The 25,529-nt window shown below is 43.1% G+C and overlaps 1 protein-coding gene across 1 annotated transcript in view; it reads left to right on the plus strand.

Moving 5' to 3' along the window:
• The first annotated feature begins 20,282 nt into the window (after nucleotides 1–20,282).
• The window catches only part of NPSR1 (neuropeptide S receptor 1), a 62,401-nt gene continuing 57,154 nt past the window's right edge, over nucleotides 20,283–25,529 (plus strand). Inside the window, exon 1 of the mRNA XM_074150659.1 lies at nucleotides 20,283–20,429. Coding sequence (XP_074006760.1) covers nucleotides 20,283–20,429 — 147 coding nt within the window. The remainder of the gene's footprint in view (nucleotides 20,430–25,529) is intronic.

Consider the following 25,529-nt stretch of genomic DNA (forward strand, 5'->3'; position numbering starts at 1 on the left):
TAGACAAATGTTTAAATTGTTATTTAAGGTAATACATGTGCATGCACACATACAAACACATATTAGAGAATCCCACATATGTGAAAATCATAGGCAGTCTGCAAAGATAGACACCAAAGATATGAATTCAATTTTTCATTCCTGAATTTCTTGAAATGTTGCCATAGTGCTGCATGAAAATTATAGGTAAAGAAGAAAGGTTTACATGTAACAGCTCCTAGCTGTATTTAAGCCTCCTAAAGCAGTTTTTCATGTGTAAAAGCACTTTAGTGGAAGGTGAAAAATGACTGCTTACAGGAATGCCACTAATTCAATCTGGAATGAATGCTAATAGAGTTTATTCTGTCAGTGATATTTGTTGTTATTGACTGAGATGTGCCTATGTGTTTGATAGCTTTATGAATTTCCCCGAACTCATTTTTTTAATCCTGTAGAATTGGATGGAAATCATCATAAATACTGTCCCCCTTTAGACCCTGACTCAGCAGAGCAGTTAAGAACATATTTAATTCTGAATAAAAGCCTAAATTTCACTACTTTTGTAAGAAACTTAAGCATTAAGTAAATTTTAAATGTCTTTTGCTAAATCACAATACTATTTTCAGGTGGCTTCCTTTTCTTTAGCATTCAACGATTCAGTGCTGTCTGATTTATTGCTTGTTACAATGCATCTTTCATTGCTACCTTTCATGTTCCTTTGTTGTTCAGATGTGCACTGCTGCTATAAATAATGCTGTTGGGTGAGTATGAAAGAACAGTTGCCTCCAGCAAATATCATTGTAGGTTGTCACTACGTTTGTGAAGATTAAAGTATAATGCTTAAATAAGGTACTTAATAATGTTCACGTTGTATATCATACATCTGCTATTCACTGGAATTATCTTTTCCTGTTTTGTTAAGGAAATAGGTGCTATTGAATAAGAACGGCTGCAATAGTTATTTGAAAACACTGAAGAGGGCAGTTGCTTTATAGCTGCAAATGCTCCAGACTTTTAAAGTTTGGGCCTTTTACTGAAGAGATGATGGGCTTGTCTTGCTCTGCTCCTATCTATTACATAGCTTCTCTGGATGGAGAACTCATCTTGCTATGTGGAAGTGCTGTGATGCCTACCTACAACTAAAGGAGGGGCTGTAAATTTTCAGTTTCTTGCAGCTGAAAATACCGAATTTGTAAGTGTAGTTAGGGTTTAAGAAACCCTGTGTTTCTTCTTAGTTGGCTTAAGTGTTCCCTCATTCTGCTTGTTGACTTTTAGGATCTTTGCTCCAAGCACTTAACTCTTCTGGATACGTATGGAGCCTACCTGCCTGGGTGTCATACAGGGTGGTGGAGAATAAGGGTGCAAAGTTTACATCCCCTTGTAAATTCATAATTGCACTGACAAAGTTGGTTTATCACTGCACGGAATAGGATCTGATGAGCAGATGTTACCATTAAACCCCTGACTTAGGATACAGTGCCTTGTATGGCATTGACATGTTATGGACAGTAAAAACGATCATTACTGACCAAGAGGCAGAACTTGAAAAAATGGCTGCTGGTAAAGTAGGAGGCAGGATTCTCTTTTATCAAAAGATAGCAATTTATTTGAAGAACTGGATCTTACACACATGAGGCACGCTGTTTTTTCTGAATCCCAGGCAGTTTCTGCAGAGCCACACCAGAGCTTGCAGCATCTCTGTTTGAGTTTAGGAAACTGAAAGCTCATGAATTTTTGGCTCTCAATGGACAGCTGCTCAGAGAAGAGCCCTTTCGGAGCTTTGTACTAAGGTCAATTTGTACAAAAGTTTGGAAAGGCAAAGTGGAAAAATAGTGATTGTGGGAGCTAAGGAAAGAAAGTTTCCATGCTAGAAATCCTGCTTTTTACCTTCCTCCAGTTCAAGGCAGGATAATGAAATGTGTCTGTGCAGCAGCTGGGAATACTTGAAGGTGTAGGTGTGCTCATGGATATGAGACAGTGGAAAATTCAATTATATGGGAGAACTGTGCAGTAGTGGGACTAATACTGTGGTGAGCTTTATGTAATTTGTCAGTTGTGTCCTTCCTCCAGCTTCTTGCTGGAATCATGTGGGCAGGACCGGTGTGGCAGTAATTGCCTTGAGAAACCCATCCTGCTGCCTCCTGCATCTGTAGGGAATTTCCTGCTGGTTCCAATGGGCATCCCCTTCCTGCTGGGGATGCTGCCATCTGGCTAGATGAGGGCTGTTGCTGATCTTTCAACATCAGCACAGTTAGTTTTCATTTCTCTTATTCATGGGTTCCTGTGGTAAGAGACATGGAGTACCAGCTCTTCCTCAAGATCCTCCCTGCTGTCGCTGATGCTCTGTCGAGCCCTTATTAACTTTGCAAGAAAACCATAAGAGTTCAGCTGGGTTTTAAACGCCAGCTTTGTCCTAAAAATTCCACCTGAGTTTGGAAACAGGCGTGATGGCTCACACATGGGCAGTGGCTAATTCCTGCCTTTTAAAGTCTAGGCCCTGTACTGTGTGCTTTATTTTCAGAGAATGCGTGGAGTTAAAGTGGTCTTTGAAAAGCTGTTAGGGGAAAAAAAGTGTCATGATACTGAAAAATGCTAGAGTCTGATCAGCTGCTTGCAAGCTGCTGTGTTCAAGGTTTCTTACACCTGATTGTGGCACCGAGCTGCTGTTCCCAGTCACTGATTTTGGCAGAATCAACATAACTTACAAAAAAGGCATGCTACAGAACAGATGTGCTGTTGATTTTTTTTTTTATATAGTTATGGGAGAGTGATTATGTGCAAAGTTTAGTCTTGTCTCTTCAGGCTGGGGAATCAAACTGAGCTTTCACTGTGAGCTGGGAAAAGAATTCACATTCGCTTTGGTCTCCAGAGGAAAGCTAGGTGTCAGGGGGTGCCATGTTTCATTCTCAAGTCACACAGTGTTGCCTTTTCCCCACTGCACAGACACACAGGATACACCAGGGCAAGCCTGGAAATTCACCTCCGGGAGTGGATTTGGTTTGCTTGGACCAGCCAGCAAGTTCCCCATCCCAAGAGAGTCTGTCCTGCTGCAACTGAAACCCTTTCAGCAGCAATCAGATGAAACACGTTCATTAATGAGGTGTCATTATGGAGGTAAGTACATCATCAGGACATGGCCACTCGGGCAGTGTGGTCACTTCACAAGCTGGCTGCTCTAGCGTGTATTACCTTGGGTGGCCTTCAGGGTGCTCCATGCTGTGAAATTAACGGTTCCTCGCCTCTTTCATCTTAATTGTTGGTGTCAAATTGTCAGGTTAACTCTTCCATTTGAAAGGCAGCAATAAAGGCGCAGGAACCACAGACAGCTGAACGCGTTATTTATCCACTTTATAGTGGACAGACAGTCCAATGTGGTTTAATGGTCTATGCTGTAAAAAAGCATTTAAAACCCCAAACGCTATGTCTATGCCACAGGTGGTGGTCAAAGCCTTGACCTACCTGCTACTCAAAATGTATCCCTAACCCTACATGACTGTGTCCCCTAAGATGGAAAATCTGAAGCTGTTGGAGGACACCCAGCTCTGTAGATGAGCCCTTTTACACTGTGAGCAAAGGAGTCGAGCCCAGGCGAGGAAGGTGGGAGGACGCTTCCCTCTCCGTTATCCAGGTCTTCTTACCCACCAGCTCAGCTCATACCAGGTAGAGAGAGGAGGAGGAAAAATAGTCTGCCTCCGTCCGTAGCTGAAGGGTGGTGCTCCTAAACGATGCAATGCAGCTATGATCTGTGTTCTACTGCAGGCAAACCACTAAGAACCAGTAACAGGTCAGCACTGTAAAGCCTTATGTCTTTTTGCCTTCACAAGTAGTGTTCAACTTAGCTAAGAGTTTCAGCTAAAATGAAAGGTCAGAGAAATTACAACTTCAGCGCTTTCCCAGTCGAATATTTCATTTTCTTCATTTTGCAAGTCTTGAAACATTATAGCTTCATCTACGCCTAATTAAACTAAAACACCAGTTACCTGACCTGAAGCAACAAAGCTGAAATTTTCAATTTTCTTTTCACTACATTAGTGAGCTCGCACCTCCTCTCCTCATCGTTTATTAGCATAGTTCCAAAAAGTAACGTAGAAGAGGTATAAAAGCTAATACATGTACCCATTCTCAGCTAGACTAAGCTATGGATATGTTACGATGTGATAAATCTCATGTTAGCTTTGTACAGGTACCCCAAAGATTTCACTATGACTTATTTAATGTCATTGCTGACCTAAGATTGAGTATCTAGAGAGTCTGGGGTGAATTAATAAGACATGCTTTCTTCTTTTTTTTTTTTTCCAATTACAAAAATGGAATGCAAAATTGTACCTATATATCATACATATGTATAATTTACTGCTCAGTCTTTGAACTCTAATCTATTTGACAACCTGGAACAGTGATTTTAAATTCACCTATTCCTAATTATTTGATCTGCTTCCTTGACTATCTTAACTTTCTTCAAACAGAAGAGATTTATCTTTGGAGCATGTTAGGATTTGAACAGAACAAATTTGATGCTGACATGACTTTTTAAAGTATAATTAAAATGCATGACCAAGTCACACTTCCATACCTTTAAAAAAGCATTTTATTACATTAAATATTTAATTTGGGACAGTTAATCCGTATTTATCTTACAGCACCATGGCAGTGACTGTAAAATTGCAGGCCATCAACCCTTTCTTGAATTCCTTGGAAAAGCTCTATAAGAAAATTATGAGCTAAGATTGCCTTATAAAGTTCAGGCAAATACTCCTTAAAGTTAGGTGGGCTTTAAATCAGTAGACCAGATCATCCAATACTGTGCTCCACTCCATCCAAGAGATGCTGGTCCCTGGCATGCCAACTATTTGGTAATTTCTTGGGTGTTCTCATCAGTAGGAATATTGCCTGCTTTTTTTTTGTTCTTACCTGTGCTGTGCTGCAGGACTGAGATCTTGGCCACCTGAGCAAGAGACAGAGATGCTCATCAAAAAAGGGCAGCAGAAGCTGACAAGGCATTTGGGGACTGAAGAAATGAGCCAGATTCAAGGCATGAAAAGTTGAGGTCCTGGCCTTTAGGGGGAAAAGCTGTACAGCAAAGTCTGTGAAGTTCTTCATTAGAGTCTTCATTCTCGATTGCTTCTTTAGATCTTACTCTCAGTTTGCCATTCATCACTTCTTTTTCAAATTAACTCTGCTTTCCCATATCCATTTCTTGGTTGTCGAATGAATATGCAGAAAGCTCTGAAATTTGGCCTGAGCCATTTAAATATCTTCTCATTATATACATATATGTGTATGTATAAAATAAATTTATGTATAAAATTTGTCAGATATTTCATCAAAAAAATGGGTACAGTTTAAGGGTTGCCGGTGTTGATCACCTTATAAAAGGGAAGGTGTTACAAGAGTAATAAAAAGGGTAATATTTACAAGCATAATATAAAATCATTCTTGTAAAATAGCCTTCACAAAAAAAGCTTGTTTGTGTTTGGTTTCAGTAAGATTAATTGGTTTGGGGTCACATAATTTTGACAAAAAATGTTAAGAACTGATGATTTAAAACAGATCATTTTAGTTTGTTTTAAAATGCCATTTGTTCAGTAATATCTATTTACTTTAGACTTTCATATCAGTGCTGGAAGGAATTCAGGCATTTCTGCTGGTGTTTTTATCATGAAACAGCAATGGCTGATTTTTAATTTTATTTTTTTTTTTTTTTTCTTCACAGCAACTGTCATGGATTACTGGTTTGTGGAGAGAGAGAATGGAGGGGGCCAGGCCAGATTTCCTGTGAGATGCTCTAATTTGTGTCATTCCTGACACAAGGTGGTGAAAGCCATTTCCAGACTTTCAGACCCTGAGGCACAGCCAGATTAGTTGGATTTTCATCCGAGTTCTCTAAAACACCAGCTGCTAAGGTCTGCAAATATAATTTCGTCCTCTTCTGTGACTTAGCATAGATTCCCAGTTTCGCTTTTTTGTGTAAATTAAACAGAAGTTGGTGAAAGGCATTTTACCTGAACAGATTTCACCAAAGTTCAGATGCTATTTGTAGTGCCTGCTGCTAGCTATGGGGACAGATGGTTGATAGCAAGATGACTGATATCAGGAAATGCATCTTAGAAAACCATGCATTAAGGTCCTTGGAAGGGAAAATGCAGATTAAGGAAAGAAGGTTTTCCATATTATTTTCCTATTATTGCTAAAAAGAGCGATTTTTCTTTCATTCTTTTGTTCATTCAGTCATTTAATCAGTGTGGACAGCTGAAACTCTGCACAGAGGGGCAATGAGTAAACACAGAAACAAACTCTTGCTTTTTTCTTCCATGAGCGCCACAAGAACAGTTAACACATGCTGGAAATCAGTTCAAATTAGTAAGCACCTCCTCTCAGCAGCCTATCAGTGTCTATCCCTACTTTTTGCGTTCCCTTAAATTGTAAGTATTTCAGGATAAGCATCCTTTGCACGTGCCTTCACTTAACTGGAACAGATTGGACACTTGCACATTGCAGCTGTGCATTCGGAGCAGCCTCAGCAATTCATATGAAAGCGTTCCAGTTAACCTGCAAATGGGGATATAATTCAGCTCGAGAGAGTGTGCAAACAGTGCTTTGCTAAGGCAAATCCTACTGTGAAAACGAGAGCTGGGTACGCTTCTTGTAATTGCTCAGGGCTTTGACTGATGGTAAATATGTTGTCATCGCAGTTGAATATCATTACGTGGACCGAATCTGAACATCAGAAAATGAGCTCTAGCTGTCTAGAATACCTGACTTTGGATGATCCTTCCAGGCTGTTTGCTTAAAAAATGAGCACACAAACTCGAACTGTCAAACAAGGGAGATATCAATTCACCTGTAAGCCATGCTTTAAAGCAGACACTAATAATGTACCCGCACTTGGATAACAGTTCCATTATTTTTTTGGCAAATGTTACAGTCCAAATATCAGGAGCTTCTGTTGTCGTCAGTTTGCTGAAGAGACAATAAAAGTGCAGAGCACATACATGAGCTGAATAAAGTTAGGCATTAACCTTGTTCCAGAATTTATTAAATCATAGAATCATTGAATGGTTGGAGTTGGAAGGGACCTTAAAGATCATCCAGTTCCAACCCCCCTGCCATGGGCAGGGACACCTCCCACCAGACCAGGTTGCTCAAAGCCCCATCCAGCCTGGTCTTGAACCTCTCCAGGGATGGGGCATCCACAACTTCTCTGGGCAACCTGTTCCAGTGTCTCACCACCCTCACAGGAAAGAATTTTTTTCTAGTATCTCATCTAAATCTCCCCTCTTTCAGTTTAAAACCATTACCCCTCGTCCTATTGCTCCCCTCCCTGATAAAGAGTCCCTCCCCATCTCTCCTGTAGCCCCTTCAGGTACTGGAAGGCTGTTGTAAGGTCTCCCTGGAGCCTTCTCTTCTCCAGGCTGAACAGCCCCAGCTCTCTCAGCCTGTCCTCATAGCAGAGGTGGTCCAGCCCTCTGATCATTTTTGTAGCCCTCCTCTGGACCTGTTCCAACAGGTCCATGTCCTTCCTGTGTTGACGACTCCAGAGCTGGACACGGTACTCCAGGTGGGGTCTCACAAGAGCAGAGGGGCAGAATCACCTCCCTCGACCTGCTGGCCACACTTCTCCTGATGCAAGCCCAGGATGCAGTTGGCTTTCTGGGCTGCCAGCGCACATTGCAAGCTCATGTTGAGCTTCTCATCCACCAACACCCCCAAGTCCTTCTCCTCAGGGCTGCTCTCCAGCCACTCTCCACCCAACCTGTGCCTGAGATTGCCATGTCCTAGGGGCAAGACCTTGCATTTGGCCTGATTGAACTTCATAAGTTTTGCATGGGCCCACCTCTCAAGCCTGTCCAGATCCCTCTGGATGGCATCCCTTCCCTCCAGCGTGTCAACTGCGCCACACAGCTTGGTGTCATCAGCAAACTTGCTGAGGGTGCACTCTATTCCACTGTCCACATCCCCGACAAAGATGTTAAACAGCATTGGTCCCAGTACTGACCCCTGAGGAGCACCACTCGTCACTGGCATCCACTTGGACATTGAGCCATTGACTGCAACCCTTTCAGTGCGGCCATCCAGCCAGTTCCTGATCCACCGAGTGGCCCATCCATCAAATCCATGCCTTTACAATTTAGAGACCAGGATGCCATATGGGACAGGGTCAAACACTTTGCAGAAGTCCAGGTAGATGACGTCTGTTGCTCTCCTCTTAGTTACCAGTGCTGTAGCGACATCGTAGCAGGCCACTAAATTTGTCAGGCATGACTTCCTTTTGGTGAAGTCAAGTTGGTTGTCACCAACCACCTCCTTCTTTTCCATGTGTCTTAGCAGAGATTCCAGGAGGATCTGCTCCATGATCGTGCCAGGCACAGAGGTGAGACCAACCGGCCTGTAATTACCCGGGTCTTCCTTTTCTCCCTTCTTTAAAATGGGGGTTATGTTTCCCCTTTTCCAATCTGTGGGAACTTCGCCGGACTTCCACGACATCTCAAATATAATGGAAAGTGGCTTAACAACTTCATTCACCAGCTCCCTCAGGACCTGTGGATGGATTTCATCAGGTTAGTCCCCCACATCATTACAGGTGAAATGAAATCAGAGCCATGTCCAAAAACATCACACCATTCTTATATCATCATTCTTATCAGGTTCAGCAAATAATCTGATCTGGTAATAACAGCTGTGCATTAACAACAAAACAATCCAAATTGCACTTGAGTCTGAAAAAATCCAACAGCAGATTCCTAGAATTAGCAAGTAAAGATGAACAAAAGAAAAAAAAACTACTGAAAATTATTCTGATGTGACATTGGAAATTTTTGAAAACACATATTTTTCATGGTAAATGTCTGCTTGCATTAGAAAAAAAATTGCATCACAAAAGTCAAAAAATTTCTACCAATAAAAAAAGATTGTGTGTGTGCACTCTTCAGCTTTTTGATGACAATTATGGCCTTTCATGAAAAGAGTAGCAAAAGTTTTCATGAGACAATCGTAGCAGTTAGGTCTATCAACTGGCCAGTAGACTTCCTAACCAATTTCACTGTTAAGCACAGAAAAAACAAAGAAAGAAAAAGATAGATTCTTAGTGATGTTTAAGCAGTATTTGCTTAGCTCCTGACAATGGATTTTCAAAGTTTTCTAAAGGAGACTCCCATGATTCAATTTCTTTCAACATTTTGAAAGCAAGGTTAAATCTCTTCAGCAGCTCCAATGAAAAAATTCCAAAGTTATTCCTTTTTTTAAAGAAAAAGATATGAAATGAGAAATCATACACGATTTATTTCTGTAGAGAAAGAAATTAAAAGCTCTATATACATATGAAATTGTTTTGCTCATGATTTTCTGAGACACTTTAGTTAATCCTTTCTGTGAAAAAGATATTAAATCTTCATCTAATCCCCAAGCAGCAGTGCATATAAAGTCAAGAATCATTTTGCATGTTCATAACCACAGAAAATATTATTTTCTTCTAAAGCAAATTGTGCTACAAAAGCTACGAATGCTTCGAATGCAGAGATACTTCACTTTTCCTTCATTTAATCTCTCCCTGATTTGGTACACATGTGGACAGTAGCATAAGAGTAATTTTTTTTCTCCAATTTTTCTTTCTGTTCCAAAGAGAAAAACTAAGGAAATCTTCAACAATTTTGGCCTTTTGAAATGTTCTGAAAACTTGGCTCTGGGCAGCAGGAGCAACAAGTATCTCCCACATTGATTTTAGGTTTGTTTCTAATGCCTTTAACGAACTAGGTATTGTAGTTGCTGTTTTATGTATTTTTCCCACACCACTGTTATGCACTGGAAACTTTTTGCACTCCTGTTTCCTAGGTGATACTTATTATTTTATCCTGTATAGCTTGATTATAAGAACAGTGTGACTTGTTTCAGAGGTATGTTTGGGCAAGGACTGGAAATTTCTTGCCTAACTAATGGACATGTTGTTTTGTCTGTATAAACAGTAAATCAGGTCTGCTTATACATACGAAGAAATCAATAACCTGCTCCCAGGTGGAGTCAGCAAGCCTGATTGTCAGCTCACCTACCTGGGCACGACCTGTGAGCTGCAGAGATTTGAGCCCATATATTTCCATGAAGATCTGGCACTACCTGTCCACGACTTACTGCAAATAGAACGGTTGTCCGTGGCCAGCAAAGGCTGCCTAGGTGTAACGTGATCAATTGGGTAATTCTACCCATTCTGAAACCAACAGACTATTTTACATTCCTCTGAGCATTTATATTGCAATACTCACATTTGCAATGGTGAGCAAAGAATCAATGGTGAGCATAAGATATCCAAATCATTGTGCAGATCTTATTGAAATGCTGGTAGTCTAAGAGCCACAAAAATCTGTTACAATGTGGGGACATAAAAATATTGGACCGAGTTGATTTGCCTAGTTACAACATGCTCCATGCTCAGTCAGTCACTAGGAAATGTGAATACCTACATCAGGTATATCCAAAACCTTTTTTCAGTTGCTAAATTTTGTATATTTCTTTAGACAGCATTGTTTCTTTGAACTGTCCTTTACTTCCAAGCCAGCACATGGAGCAGTTCTTCATTGGATCAGAACTGTAATCAAATGGTTTTATTTGTGCAGAAATGTAAACGATAGCAGTCCATTTCCCCATTTTTAAAGGAAATTATGTTTCATAATGTGATCAGGAACATTAATGTACTGCCTTTGATATTCTGAACAATGCCAGAAAAAATCCAAAAAAGTATGCCTGGAAAATGTATTAGCAAAAACTGTGGTGTTTTGGAAATGAAGTTTTGAATCACACAAGACTGAGTAATTTACATCTATATTCCAGTCCAGGGAGAGCTGGCTTGCAGAAGCTTTTTTTTTCCTGTGTTATTTGTCTAACGCTAAAAAAACCAAAAAGTTGCTGTCTGGTGTACCAGATCTGTATTGCCCTTCTGGCCAATGTATGTTATTAAACACACTGCTCATGGCAACATGCAGTGACACATATCAGCGTGAACAAAGCGGACTTTGTCCACATGAGCTCTTTGATGAAGCTGAGAAAGCTTCTTCGGTGAGTATTTCTTCACTTATAGAATCATAGAATCATAGAATCGTCTAGGTTGGAAGAGACCCTTGGGATCATCAAGTCCAACCATCTACCCTACTCTACAAAGTTCTCCCCTATACCATATGCCCCAACACCACATCTAAACGGCTCTTAAACACATCCAGGGATGGTGACTCAACCACCTCCCTGGGCAGCCTATTCCAATGCCCGACCACTCTTTCTGTGAAAAATTCTTTCCTAATGTTCAGTCTAAACCTACCCTGTTGGAGCTTGAAGCCATTCCCTCTCGTTCTGTCATTAATTACCTGTGCGAAGAGACCAGCACCAACCTCTCTACAGTGTCCTTTCAAGTAGTTGTAGAGAGTGATGAGGTCTCCCCTCAGCCTCCTCTTCCTCATACTAAACAGTCCCAGCTCCTTCAACTGCTCTTCATAAAATTTATTCTCCAGGCCCTTCACCAGCTTCGTTGCCCTCCTCTGCACTCGCTCCAGCACCTCGATATCTCTCTTGTATTGAGGTGCCCAAAACTGGACACAATACTCCAGGTGTGGCCTCACCAGTGCTGAGTACAGGGGCACAATCACCTCCCTGCTTCTGCTGGTCACGCTATTTCTAATACAAGCCAGGATGCCGTTGGCTTTCTTGGCCACCTGGGCACACTGCTGGCTCATATTCAGCCACTTGTCAATTAGAACCCCCAGGTCTCTTTCTTCCAGGCAGCTTTCCAGCCACATTTCCCCAAGCCTGTAGCAATGCTCGGGGTTATTGTGGCCCAAGCGCAGAACCTGGCACTTGCCCTTGTTGAAACTCATACCATTGATGTTGGCCCAATGATCCAATCTATCTAGGTCTCTCTGTAGAGCTTCCCTATCCTCCTGGGAATCAACACTCCTGCTTAACTTGGTGTCATCTGCGTGTTATCTCTGGTGGTTGGTGTTATCTCTGGTCGCCCTCCCTTTCCCCTGTTCTGAAATCCGGCATATTCTAAGTTAGTGCTGACACAAAGCTGCTGGGATTGGAATAACTCATCCCTCTTGTAGCCTGATATGTATCATTCTCCTTCAGGGAAATGACCTGGGACGCAACTGTGTATGATGGCCAATATTACCTTCTGGCCCCTCATATACGAGTCCTGACCTGGGGCATGTTTCACCTGCTAACAGGGCTTTTCCTCTGTCTGCACACTGCTTTTGGAGGGAAGAGCAGTGGGTGAAGTGTATATTTTCTGGAGATCCTAAAAAAATGAACTTCAATAATTGAGGAATTTACACTGTTCAGACTGTTCTTGAGGTGCCTGTTAGTGTGGTAGCAGTGCAGTGCATTTATTCTACTCTACCTTAGGCTTTATTAAAAAAGGAAATCGGGCATAACTTGTTTGCCTTCCATACAGTGACTTTTTTTTACTTTTCTGTATGAGTGTGTGTGTTCATTTGCAGGCAGGCAGAAGCACGTGGAAAGGATTTTTCCTCTAGCTCTGTATAATTTCTTCAGCCTTTTTATAAGTGGAATTAAGCCTGAGTGCAGTTAGAATACAACTGGCTGCTTCTATATTTAATAAGTAATAACCCTGCCATGAAATTGTAATTGGCAATAAAAAGTCCTGCAATTCATCTAGTGGCTTTCTGCCTCCATTGTAAATCTGCACCTCCTCTCTGCTGCCCATCGCCAAAAGACAGAGTGTATTCATTACTTCAGATACAAGTTCTTCCATAGAAAGGAGAACTGGGATGCAGGCATTTTAAATTCTTTCTTCCCACTCTTATTCTCCTGCCTCCCTGTAGGCACAGAGTTTCTCCATTTTTTTTTTTTTTTTTTTTGACCTACATTGTGGTTTGTGCTGATCTTTTCCCAAGCTTTTCATGTTGATGGGTTAGGCTAATTTCTCTATCACCCTCTTCTCTCTCTGTAGCATCTGTAGTACCATTTGATCAGAGACTAATGCTGGCGATATAATCTTAAAATATGTTCTAATGTGTTAATTTTTGGGTTTTGTCATGTTTTGAACTTTAATTTTAAACTTTACCTAGAATTGTTTGGTTTTTTTTTTAAATCTTCTGCCCAACAGAAATTCACAGAAGAATTTCAGTTTGCTGTGAAACAACCAGCTCACTCACCATGTGGGTTTGCCTACCCCTGCTTTGCAATGGAGGCTCAGCACAGTTTCAGCTCACTGCTGATTTTATCAGTTCAGATTTGGCACTCAAGAATTGTGGCACTGCGAGGGCTCACTCTTCTTTAAACAGAGGATTAGGTCCCTGTTAATAGAGGCTCTGTCAAGAATGACAGTTGAAGGATCAGGTGGATACTCCAAGCGCTCTATGTGCCCACAGAGATGGGGATAACTACGCAGACAGCAGAGACCAGGTGGATGAGGAATGGCAGCCAGAAGGGCACGAGTTTGTGTCTCACCTTCATTTTACAAAGCTCCTCCCTACGGGAAAGGAGGTTGCTTGGTCAAGGTCAGAATGGGAGTGTGCAGAGAAGCAAGGAACTAAACTTCTTCCCTAAACTCCAAACCTGGGTCTTAGCTTTTGGATTATTCTTCATCCGCTACAGAGGAAAAGAGAGGTTTATCAGCTCCAGGCATCCTCTCCACTCTAGCAGGGAAGCAACTCCTAAATCAACACAGGCTTGAATGAAAATAATGGAAACAACATCTTGAGTGCAACCACTAGAGGTAGCAGACAGGGCAGGTAGAGAGTGGGAGGAGAGAAGTATTTCTCTCCCAAAGCAGATATGATGTGATATCTGTATGCTGTAGTCTAAGATGGACTAAGAATTGGCTAGAACAGAATGGAATAGAATGGAATAGAACAGAACAGAATAGAATAGAATAGAATAGAATAGAATAGAATAGAATAGAACAGAACAGAACAGAACAGAATAATTTTCAGTTGGAAGGGACCTCCAATGATCATCTAGTCCAACTGCCTGTTAAATTGGTTTTAGTTCAATTGAACATGGGCAAAGGGAAGAAAAATGCTTTTAAGCAACAATATGAAAACTACATTGAAAAGAATTCCTATTTATATATGTTAAAGGCAATATGTGTCGGTGGTGGCTGTTTAAAACACTGCAAGAAGTTGACTTGTGGAAACCTCGAACCCGAATTTTCCTCCAGTGGCTTTCCTGTACTGCATGAAACAGAGCTCTGGCCCTACTGAGGTTCTGGCTCATAGCTCAGAAGACTAAGTGCACAACAAGCTGCTGATGCCAGTTTTACATGGGAACAGTTGTAAATGGGAACTAATACCTGTGCCTGCACAACCTCTCTGCCCCCCTCTCAAGGTGCGTTAGCACTCGTTGTAGTTAACTGGGGCCTTAAGCGGGAGGAGAAGGGCAGGACATCCATACGGCTGGTGTTTTGTTCTCTGCAGTTGCCCCATTGTCCCGGTTTGAAGTAAAACCGAACCAATTTTCTGTTCTGTAACTTTACATCCTAGCTAGGCCTCCTCTAACTCTCTGAAATTAACGGCGTATTGTGGAGAAAACTGCTCGTTCTCAGAATGATCAGCCCAATGTTTGTGCTCCATGCCAAGGGATGGTGAGCAGGGAGGCCCTTGCTTATCCTTATTGCTGTAACAACCAAGGGCAGCCCATTTCGTTATTTGCCCCCTTAGGGGGTCAGAAACGGAAAAAACGTAGAGGGGTCACATTGGTGGGGAGGAGTGGACAGGAGAGGTGACCCAAACCTGACCAACTGGGGTGTTCCATCCCATCTGCCCCATGCTCAGTATAAAAGCTGAGGGATCAAAGGGTCAGCCCCTTCCTGCGATGGCCGACGTCCAGAGAGGACTCTGTCTGTCCATCTGCCTTTGATCCCGATCCGTGTGTTCCTGACTCCAGAGCTGGAATCCAGTTCCCATCCGTCACTGAGTCCAGTCTGGGACTTCCCCAGTGCCTGCCGGTGACGTGACTGTCATCCTGGGAGCTTGATACGGTTTTGTATATATTGTATCTATTTCATTATTTTAATCTTTATTTTTATTTTAATATTAATTCTTCATTAAAGTAGTTTAGTTCATTCTAAACTTCTGAATCTCCTTATCTCTTTCTCCTCCTCTCTCCTCTTTTGAGGGGGGAAGAAGGGGGAGAAGGGCCATCTGTCGGTCCGGTTTTGTTAAATTCAGCCGAAACCACGACACCCGTTAATGAGCGTATGGGGTGCCGGGTGCCGGGGTCGGGCAGGTTGGCTGCTTGCCTGCCGGCCGTGCTGGGCGCCAGCCCGGGCTTACCTGCAGCCACCTTTCCCATTTGGCAGCGCTGCTTTACCGCTGAGCTGCTTTCCCTTCTCAGCTGCAGCGGGCACGCCAGTGCTTTGAGAAGAGCAGACAGTGCCTTGGCAGTTGGAAGCAGAAGGTTTTGAAGGAAAAAAATCTTCCTGGTGACAATGTGAGTTGTGAATTTATTCTCCTTACCTACCAGCATCCCTACGGATAACTCCTTGCTAGGAGCTGAGGGATGCCATACCTGTTGGCTACTTGCTCAGCTCCTTAAAAGTAGGAATACTCCAAGTGACTGTGTTGCCTGCTTCAATATTTTAAAGGAATGCACATTTATCAGGCATCTGTTTCAATTCGTGGGGCTTGGCTCTTTTTTTTTGCTAAAGCTACTTGCAATTCCAGTCACTAAAGAGGAAGCAATCCTACTCTGCAACAGACTGAGTGAATGGAGAATCGGGCCCTTGCAAAATATGTGATTTTCTTGATGGCTATATTGAGGGGAAAAGAGCAAAGGGGTTTGAAATTTCAGGGTGTCTGACAGTTCCACTAACACGATATTCATATTTAATGGCATTCTTCTATGTGCTTTCTTCATCTGCTTGCTCTTTTCAAAGATAATTCCTTAAGGATTGCGTATTCTTCTGCAAGAGTTTCTTAGCAGAAACAGATAAATGGCTATGTATTGTTTTTGTAAAATGGACCAATCTGAATTAAGACTACAAACAGTAATGAAGATGTGAAAAAAAAATCTCCTCCTTTTAAAATTTAAGTTGTCTATGGAGGAGAAACAATGTGCTCATATTTTGTCATTGCTATTATAAAAATGCTCTGTAATTGCTATGACTCCAGTACTTTACTGCGGGTAAAATTTAGACTTTTGCAAATGATCTGATCCAAAACTTAAATCAGTGGGAAGAATCCGTTTGCTGGCAGTTAGGGGATCTGATTCAAAGCCGGATAGACACTGACAGGTCACAGACCAGGCTGGAGCCCAGCAGAGAGCAGTCATATTATTCTCTGAAGGCTTTAGTATTTCAAAATTGAATTTGTTCAGATTCTGGATGAAAATTAAACACAAATTTCTCTGTAAAAGGGAAAGCCTCCTCAGCTCCAGCTGTCAGCCTCAAACTCCAGCACTCAGAAATTTGGGGAAGCAGCAAACTCAGTGGGCTGTCAGCCCCGTGGCCCGAGGTGACCCGTGTGGGACAGTCACAACCCAGGATTCTCTGCAGCGTGTGGCTGAGATTCACATGCTTGCAAAGAGCAGCTTGGGATGGCTGAGATTGGCAGTGACAGTATGCTGCTGCCAGGCTCCCAGGAGGCACGGATCCTGAAATAAAATGCTTGGGAGTGAGGTTGGAACCCGTTTCTGAAATCTTGGCCGTGTCCACTGAATCTTCAAATCCTAAATTACAGCCGCTTCATTCAGAAAGGTGGAGAATGGGAGTTACAGGTTTCTGTCAAGAGAACCTAGTAACTGTGTGTTCAGCTCATGAAACAGCGTTGCTATTTCAAGTCTTTGAAGATTTAGAAACTTGATGTTGTCTTCACCTGGAGAGGCTAAAAAAAGTCCAAAAATGTGAGCACAAATGCAGGGGGAACAGTTCCATCCTAGCCAATGCACATACGGAGCTCCTTGCTTCACCAACAGCACTCACCTTCAAGACTCCAGGAACACGGTTGTCCCTTCCCAGCCACAGTCCAGGCTGTGGGGACACTTGCAGTCTCAGTCTGTCCTGGCTCTGAGGGCAGCCCTTCCTCCTGTTTGGGTATCTCCTACCTGGGATGAACAGATGTGCACTCCTCCAGAGGCACAGTGCTAGCAGGAAACAACGTGCATGGTAAGCAGCTCGTAAGCTAAAGGCAAGTGAGCGTACATCAGACAACAGGAATTGTGTCATTAATGTCTAATTTCTGCTCCTCTCCTGGGCAGTGGAGATGTGGGATCACAGCTCTCCAGTGGTCCTATACTCCCAGAGTCAACAGCTGAACCCCTCTGTGCTGCCCCAGATGTTCCACTTCTGGAGAGAAGGGCTATGCACTGGGAAGAGTAGACTGACCTTCCCCTTCCAAGGCCAGCGTATAAGGATTTGGATAAACATGGGGTTTTTACAGAAAAGCAATTAAATTGTTCTCCTTTTAGAAGCAAGGAACATCTCATTTTCTTCGTGCAGTCTGATAGCATTTTTTCTTCTTTGCATTTAATATGATCGTGTCCAACTACACCAGCGTGCAGGAAACTCCAAACAGCAAGAATCCAAATATTTTTTTCAATTTACTCCCAATACTGCCTAAACGCAGCAAAGAGAAATCTACTATAAATTCTCTGTAAAAAGTAATACAGACTTGAGCAGATTTTATTTTCTGTCCATTTCAGATGTGCCGAATTTTTTTCAGAAGTGGACGCATGGGAACAGTTAGATTGGCTGACTTCTGGCAAATTATCAACACCACGCACAACAAATACTGCCACACAACAGTTTCTATCATGGAAAACAAAATAGGGAACACACCAACACCAAATTTTGGAGAGCTGGCATGACTTTGTAGAGGTTAGAAAACAAAACATTGTATCCTAGAGAATTAGGTTAATTATAGATGTGGTAGCATAGACAGCCTGTGGCTTTAAATTCTGTGACTAAATGGAAAGAAAACACTGTTTCAGCAAAACCAGCCATCAACAAGCCAGGGCAGTAAGAGTGACTGAGAAATACTTAAAGAGAGAAAAGCTAATAGTAATGGAAGACCTGAATTACCCCTGCGTAGACTGGAAAGTGCTGGAGCAGGGCAGGGTGTAGCTTTTTCTGGCACCATAAACCCTACTTAGTGTGAGTAGCTGGCAAAGCCACAAGTCGCTCTTGGTTAGTCCTGAGAGCTGTGCATGATGTGCCGTGCCATGTAACTTCTGGAAAGCCTCTTAGTGCCTGCCGTATGCTTGAGCATAACAGCTCTGTAGGAATGAGAGTGCCAGAAAAAAAACCTGCCACATTCAGTGCAATAACTTTTATCTTTAAGAAGGAGAGTTCTGTACGTATAAGAAAGCAAGATAAGAGGAAGAAGAAAAAGAGAAAAAAACGGTTAGGATGCATTCAGGAAGCTTGGGCACTACCTAAATACTTCATAACAGAGGTTCAGATTCAAACTGTAGGATCAGTCAGGAAAAAAACTTCAAAAAGATTTCTTCCTCTCTTTTAGATAATATATTAATGAGCATTTTCCCAATGGTTTTCATCAAAACATAGTCATTCTGGGATATTTTTTTATCTGATCACATTCCAACCTATGCATCATTTGCTGCTGTTAAATATTGATCACTAGTGCATACGGATCAATGGTGATCCTTTCTTGTCATGACTGGTATTCATTATCTGGGTGTGCCTGGACCAACCCCCTCCTCTAAATGACTCTGGCACACCCCAGGGAAGTTGTGGCTGCCCCATCCCTGGAGGTGTTCAAGGCCAGGCTGGATGGGGCTTTGAGCAACCTGTTCTGGTGGGAGGTGTCCCTGCCCATGGCAGGGGGGTTGGAACTGGATGATCTTTAAGGTCCCTTCCAACCCAAACCATTCTATGATTCTATGACCTCCTGGAGAGTTTGGAATAATGTTCAGACATCCAGAGATTTCTCCAGTCCCTAGAACAGCCTGGTCCAAGGACCCAGTTCCACGTGTCCCAGCTTGGGAGGGTTCAGAATCAAAACCTAGACCTGAATTTCATTGGTTGTGTCCCCATCCCCTGCTATTACCATCCCTGGGAGCTGGAGGGCCCTGCAGCCTCCCCTCTCTTGCTGCTCACCTAGCTGGGGGTGGGCACAGCGCCGACTGGACCACAGATGTGGACGCTGTGGGCATGTTGTGGAGACCCTTATCCCAGCAGCTGGGGAGAGGGTGTGCTGTGCTGGCCCCAGAGGGGAGTTTAACTTCTCCTGAGCTCCCACATGGCCATCTGTGCTTACACACACATAAGCAAAGGATAAGGTTCTGCCAGAAGTAAGGGCATGGCTGTGAAAATATATGTTCTGCTTAGGGTTGCGTCGGTATCAAGGAAGAGCATCTCCACAAAGCTGAACAAGTTCTAGATTTACATGTGATTTTGGGCTGTGGTCAGGGAAAGCATGGTGTCTTGGTGTAAACCCAGGATAACGCCACTAGAGATGGGGAAAAACATCCCAATCAATGGAGGGTAAGTGAACTAGGTGCCCAGAAAATTGGTAAGTAGAAAGATAATTGATTACCTGGTTCTGAAGAGTCCTTGAGCCTCTAAGTGACACCAGCAGTCCCTAGGAGCCCTACTTTTCCAGGCAGGCTCTCCATTGGGCAAAGCAAACGCTGCCTGCACTGAGTGTGCAGAAGGTTTCAGCTCTTTGTAAAAGTAAGTGCAAAGGCCTACTTATGGTTTGTGTTTGGTTCTTCTTTTTTTCTTAGTAAAGACAATTTCAGAAGTCCAATAGACACTGACAGGGAAATTGTGATAGCTTAAGCCTAAAAACTTAACGGGGTTTTGCTAGTACAGGGGAGCGTGTTGGTGCTTGCCTATGGATATACCATAATTCTGCAGGTAATGGAAATCAAAGTGGGCTGAGCTAGGGTAAGTCAGCAAGACTGCTGAGCGGAATAGCCGGGCTCCTGAGCTGAATGCAGGGAGGAGGTCCATGCTTTTACAGCTGTGCCTGACTCCGAGCTGGCAACTTTTGGGGTGCAAGATAATCCAGAGTCCACAGGGCACATGGCTGGGTCCACGTGTGCTGACTCTCTTGCCAGCTGCCGCTCCTGCTGCTAGAAAGAGCAAGTGGATGGCTGTCGTCAGAGTTGTACCAAAGGAAAGCTCAAAGGGACGATGCCAGCTTGGCTTTTTAGGTGTGTTTTTTTTTCTTTCTTTCTTTTTTTTTTTATCACTCAGCTGCACTGAAGCCCGACGCCTCTGGTAGCCAGTGGTGGAGCAGTGAGGAGCTGGTTTTGTTGCTGTGCTTTTACGGGAGAAGGCTGGCTGCATTAACTCTCACAAAAACAAGCACCTAGACAACTGGGAACAAAATCCAGCGATGGAGGTCGGCTCCACAGAAGCCAGCAGTGGCTCCCAGGGTGGCACCGGCTGGCTGGATCTTACCCTTGTCACCTGCACCGAAACGGTGACTTTCACTGAAGTGGTGACAGAAGAGGAGTGGAGATCCTTTTACTATTCTTTTAAGGTATCCGTTACTTTTCCCACGTGTTTGCAGCTTTGGTGCATTTTCAGCACTTCTGCGGTGGGGGGAGGGGGGACAACTAGGATTATTGAACTTTTTTGCCCAGATATTTGGGGGTTTTTCCCCTGCAAAGACAGCAGACAGCATGAGTGAGGCATTTACTGAAAACCAAAATAGTTGTAGGAATTGGAGTTCAGACTTTCAGGTCTTGGCCAATTGTGTCCCCTTCCAAGAGGGGACAGTACCATTTTTCTATAGAGGTATTGTAATTATGAATGTGTCTTTAGTCAAAAGCTTGTATTAGTTTAACACATCTTTTATGTAATTTCTTAGAGCCATCATTTTGACATAAGGGATTTCTTTTCAATTTCCCAGCTGCAACAAACATTGTACACAAGTGAGAGGGTTTTTTGCAGCGTTTTTTTTTGTTGTTGTTGTTGTTTTGTGTTTTTTTTTTTTTTAATCACGGGGGCAGGTTCTAATTAGTTGATTGGTTTGTTTGCTTTTAACTTGAGCGGGGGATGCAGTGTCTCTTGAAGGCTGCTGTTACGAATGCGCCGGATGAATCATTCCGTAGTGAATGCTGCTGAATGACAGGGGAAGCGTATCCATTCATCTCCCCAAACAAACATCACCCTCGCAACATGTGAATGTAAGAAAAAGATGAAAGAGGTAGTGAAATTCACCTTTCCTTCAGATTTCCGTGCCTGATGTCATTGCCTAATTGCGTGCTGCCGGTGTGTCACTTCACTGCTGTGGCACGTTGTACGAGTTAAGTTTCAAGTTATTAAAAGTCTGTCAAGGAGTACCCTGCCATTCCTCCCGCAGCTCAGGACCAGAGAGATCACTTTCAGTTGGAAAGATACAGGCACTTAGAACATTTGACAATATGTTGGGTAAAAGGGGACATGTTCACAGGCAATTTTAATTTCTGTGAGATTGTTAGTGCTCTGATACAATGCCAGTGGAATCAGGGGAATTACAACAGGCTTCCATCTCTGCTAAGGAAAAAGTTCATCTGCAGTTCTGCTATTAATTAACGACGATCTGTATTAACATGCTGCTGATACATTTTTTTTCTTGATAAGACAGTACTTTCTTATCTAGGATTTCAAGGATGTTAATCCTTTTTTTTTTTTTTAATTTTTTTTTTCTCTCCATGTTAGACTCCTAAAATGTTTTTGAAAAAAAGCAGAAGTGACAAGCAAAATAGTTTAAACAACTTCATCTCCTTTCTTGTCTCCACACTTAGGGCTGTAAATCTGAACAATGTCACAGGAGCAGTATTCTATAACATTAAAAGTGACAATTAATACCATGACTAGAAAATCCCCAGGCTGAAAAATGCTCCTTAATAGGGAGACTGAGCAAATTACAATAATTAGGAAACCATGGATAGTCATGCATGCTCGTCCATTGCTAAAGGAAACTTGTTTCTGTTAGCTGAGAGCTTCTCATTAGACTTGTAGTCCTCTGTCAGACGTCTGGCTCTGGCACATATAGCACGAACTTTGCAAGGCGGTTCACTGCTTTTGCATCAATTACTAGCTGCTGATATGCGTGGAGATATTTTGACTCCGGAGACAAGTGACAGCTGGTGCTGCTGCAGGAAAGGAGGGATAAAGCACCTACCGTGCAGGGCAGACAGGGCTCCCTGCCAGCGATTTCAGCTCTCTGTAAAAGCTCACATGTGGAAGGTGTTGCTGGTGCCTGCTGACTCGGTTGGCTGTCCTCCACCAGCGCTGCCCACATCGTGGCCGTGTCCTTGCCCCTTCCAGCAAGCTGAGCAGCATCACCTTCCTCTTCACAAGGGTCTGGTTAAGCAGCTAAAGCAATAAAAGGTTCGGCTTGGAATATGCTTGAATGGATTAAAAACCAGAGATCAGTGCCCAAAATGTAGCTACAAATGGGAGTTTGGCCTTTTACTGAGATTTTCAAACACACTGTAGCCCATGTAGGCTGACAGTAAAGGCAGGCTGGATGAACAGCCACACTACAGGTTTTCTCCAGAGCCTGTGTACCGGCATGCAGAGGTCCAAAACAGGGCACAAAAGCTATTTCTGCTTGGGAAATGCAGGTGTAACCTATCGTACCAAAGTGGTCATAGGAAAACATGATCTAAGTGGATAAATGGAGCGGACAAAAGAGTGATGCTCACTCAGTACCCGGAGCTGTTCCTGTGATAATGACTTGTTAATGATTTTACCCAATGACAGCTACGTAGCATGTCTCACATGCCGCTCGAATGATGGCAGGAAGAACTAGTTTCCTCTTTTCCTCCCATGATTCAAAAGGCCAGCCTGTACTAAGGTAGTGTCTGTATTATACTGTGGTGACAATGTGAGAAAAGTAAAATAATGCACCTTAGAGCATTTCAGTGCCAAAAAGTTCTATTATGGGATATGTTGCGAGTGCTTCCCAGCTCTCCTTTTCAGAAGCATTTGGGCTTCTATCTATTCCTCTTCAGAGCTTAAGAACTAAATCCTGCACTGCTTCAGACTGCAAAGCATTTTGATGGTTCAATTAGATTCCTTCTGTTTTTTTTTTTGTTGTTGTTGTTGTTCTTTTTTTCTTTATTTGTCTGGGAAATGGAACATTTCATCCACTTGGAGGAATGCGCATTTGTCTTCTGGTAGTCATTACCTTAGTTCCTTGCCCAGCCACTAGCCAGGACTTTGCCCATGAAGTCTGCTTTGGGAGCATGGCCATGTGTGCTAACCGGGCTGGCTCTTGGGGCAGAGTCACAGCCTTTGGGGCAGGGCTGGGTGCACCCACGCACCACACAGCATGCAAGATGAGCTGGTGCTTCCCGTGGCAAAGGCACTGCCTCATCCCCACCTATGTGCAGGTCTTCCTGCTCTGTTATGGCAAGTGGTCCCTGAAAGCCCAGACTGTATTTCTTCCCAGGTGCCTTTACATGAGGCATCCAGGTAGCTTACTGTCTTAATCCACAAGCACCAGAAGTCCAGTTGGTTGCGTCAGCACCAAATTCAGAACAGATGTGCAAATTGGTATTAATTACAGTTCCAGCCTCCCAGGCCAAAAGAGAGTTCATTGCATCCCTTTACAGTCTCCCTCGTATGCATTGTGCAGTGTCAGCTTCCCTCTGCCAAATGCAGTAATCTGAAAAAAACAGAGGTCATCTGAACACCTGTGGCCTCCCTCCCCTTTAGGACCTTCTTAACCCTGTGAGCCTGCACCAGAAACCTGCCTGAAGAGAAGCTGAAATCTCAGAATAGGTTTGCCTGGTTGTCCACAGAGCTGGGAGGCTTTGTCAGGGCTGGAGGAAGTCCCTCACCTTGCCAGGCACCCAACATCCCCAAAGCTTCCACAAGGGTAGGAGTATGTGTTCGTCCTCAGAGGGGTGTAGGGCTCACCTCTTTTATGAGACATCTGCTGAGAAAGAGGATGCCCTACTTTTATGCGAGAGAGTGAAGTTTGGAGTGCTTGAAAGGTGAAAAGTCCCATCTGCTGTTCTTTTCTCAGTGGGACTGTGTTCCCACCATCATCTCCTGGCTCCCAGGAGCATTGGCTGACTTCCGTGATCTAGTGCATTTTCTTATTTTGTTTTCTGTTGTGTAGACTTCAACCCTCACCTGTGCAGCAGGACACAAAGGCTTTGTCATTTACACCCAAGTTGTTTGGGAACCTCAATCTCTCCCCTGGCAGGCAGGAACCCCAACCACTGGTCCACATGTTGATGTCCCACTCCTTCTGGCCCCATGAAGCCTGGTCATTGTGCCAAGCAGCATCGCCACAGAAGTGACGCTGAAGTGTTGGAGCCCTCAAGAGGAATGATGCGCACATCCACTCCACCACAGATGATTTTACATGTATGATCAAAATTCCCAATTTATTTCAGGAAGGAATGTTTGATTCTCTGACTATCCTCCCCTCACACTGTAGCATTCCCTGTACCTCCATGTAGCTCAGATATTAAACAGGACTGCATAGCCATGCCAGAGTAAGCACAAATCTAAGAGTATGTGCAGCTTATCCATGGAGCCTAATGCTCTTTACAAAGGTCAAGGCTTACTACCTCCAGCAAAAAGCAGAGGAGACCAACGTGTGGAGAGAAGTTTTGCATTGGCTTGTTTTGTAGGACTACCAGGTAACAAGGATTTGGCTCCAGGTGTCCTCAGAGCATGTTTAAGTCAGAATCTGTTGTCCCAATTATTTCATCCAAATGCAGGAGCCTCTTTATTTCCTGGAAAGCATTCACCTATGCTACTGTTCATTCTGATTTTCAAACACAACTCACAGAGCATCCCATCATTGAATACATAATAGAAAAATAATAATGTGTGCTGTCAAATTTCTGGAGTAATCTCTGCAAATGCAATCATACATTTTAGAAAAATAGGCATATCGAATAATTCATAAGTAACTTTGCAATCTTTCAGTGGGGGGAGAGGAGGAGAATTAAGTCCACACAAATAAGGTGTCAGGAATTCCTGAACACAGCCTCTGCAATATGCCATAATGACTGTTGCTGTTCCTGAGAGGCTGCACTGAGAATGTAATAGCTGATCTCCTTGTGAAACAAATCTTCAGTGCTTTTGGCCAGGCTGGCTTCATCTAGTAGCTTAAATGCAACACAGAAGTGATTTGGCTGTATGACAGCCTGACTGGGTGTGGCTGTGAGCCAACTGATCCGTGTGGTTTTATACTAACAACCCTCATACTTCTGACTCCATGGTCCACACAGCCACAGGGTTTGCGTCTGTCTGCCTCTTCGATATAAATATGCCTAGAAAGTATTCATTTCTCCAGGCTTTTTTTTTTTTCAGATGTTTTAACTGTATGGATTAGGCATACTTAATAATTATGCCCCTTTTTGTGATTAAGAAAAAACAGCATTTCAGTTTTTAGTAGGGCTATCAAAATCATACAATCATGGCTGGTCCATTGAGTGACCTAATGTTATCTCTTCATGTAGAAAATGTTCTAGGAAAAAACAGATAGGCACACCATGAAAAACATATCTTTCCTGATGACATTAAAATTAGGAATATCTGTTCGTCTTCTTCTGTGGAAGCTTCCTAGGGAGCAATGGGTAAAAGAATCCTGCAATAACAGCAGTACTGTCACCATTTATTATCC

This window comes from Numenius arquata, chromosome 7 (assembly GCF_964106895.1).
Source record: "Numenius arquata chromosome 7, bNumArq3.hap1.1, whole genome shotgun sequence".
Lineage (NCBI taxonomy): Eukaryota > Metazoa > Chordata > Aves > Charadriiformes > Scolopacidae > Numenius > Numenius arquata.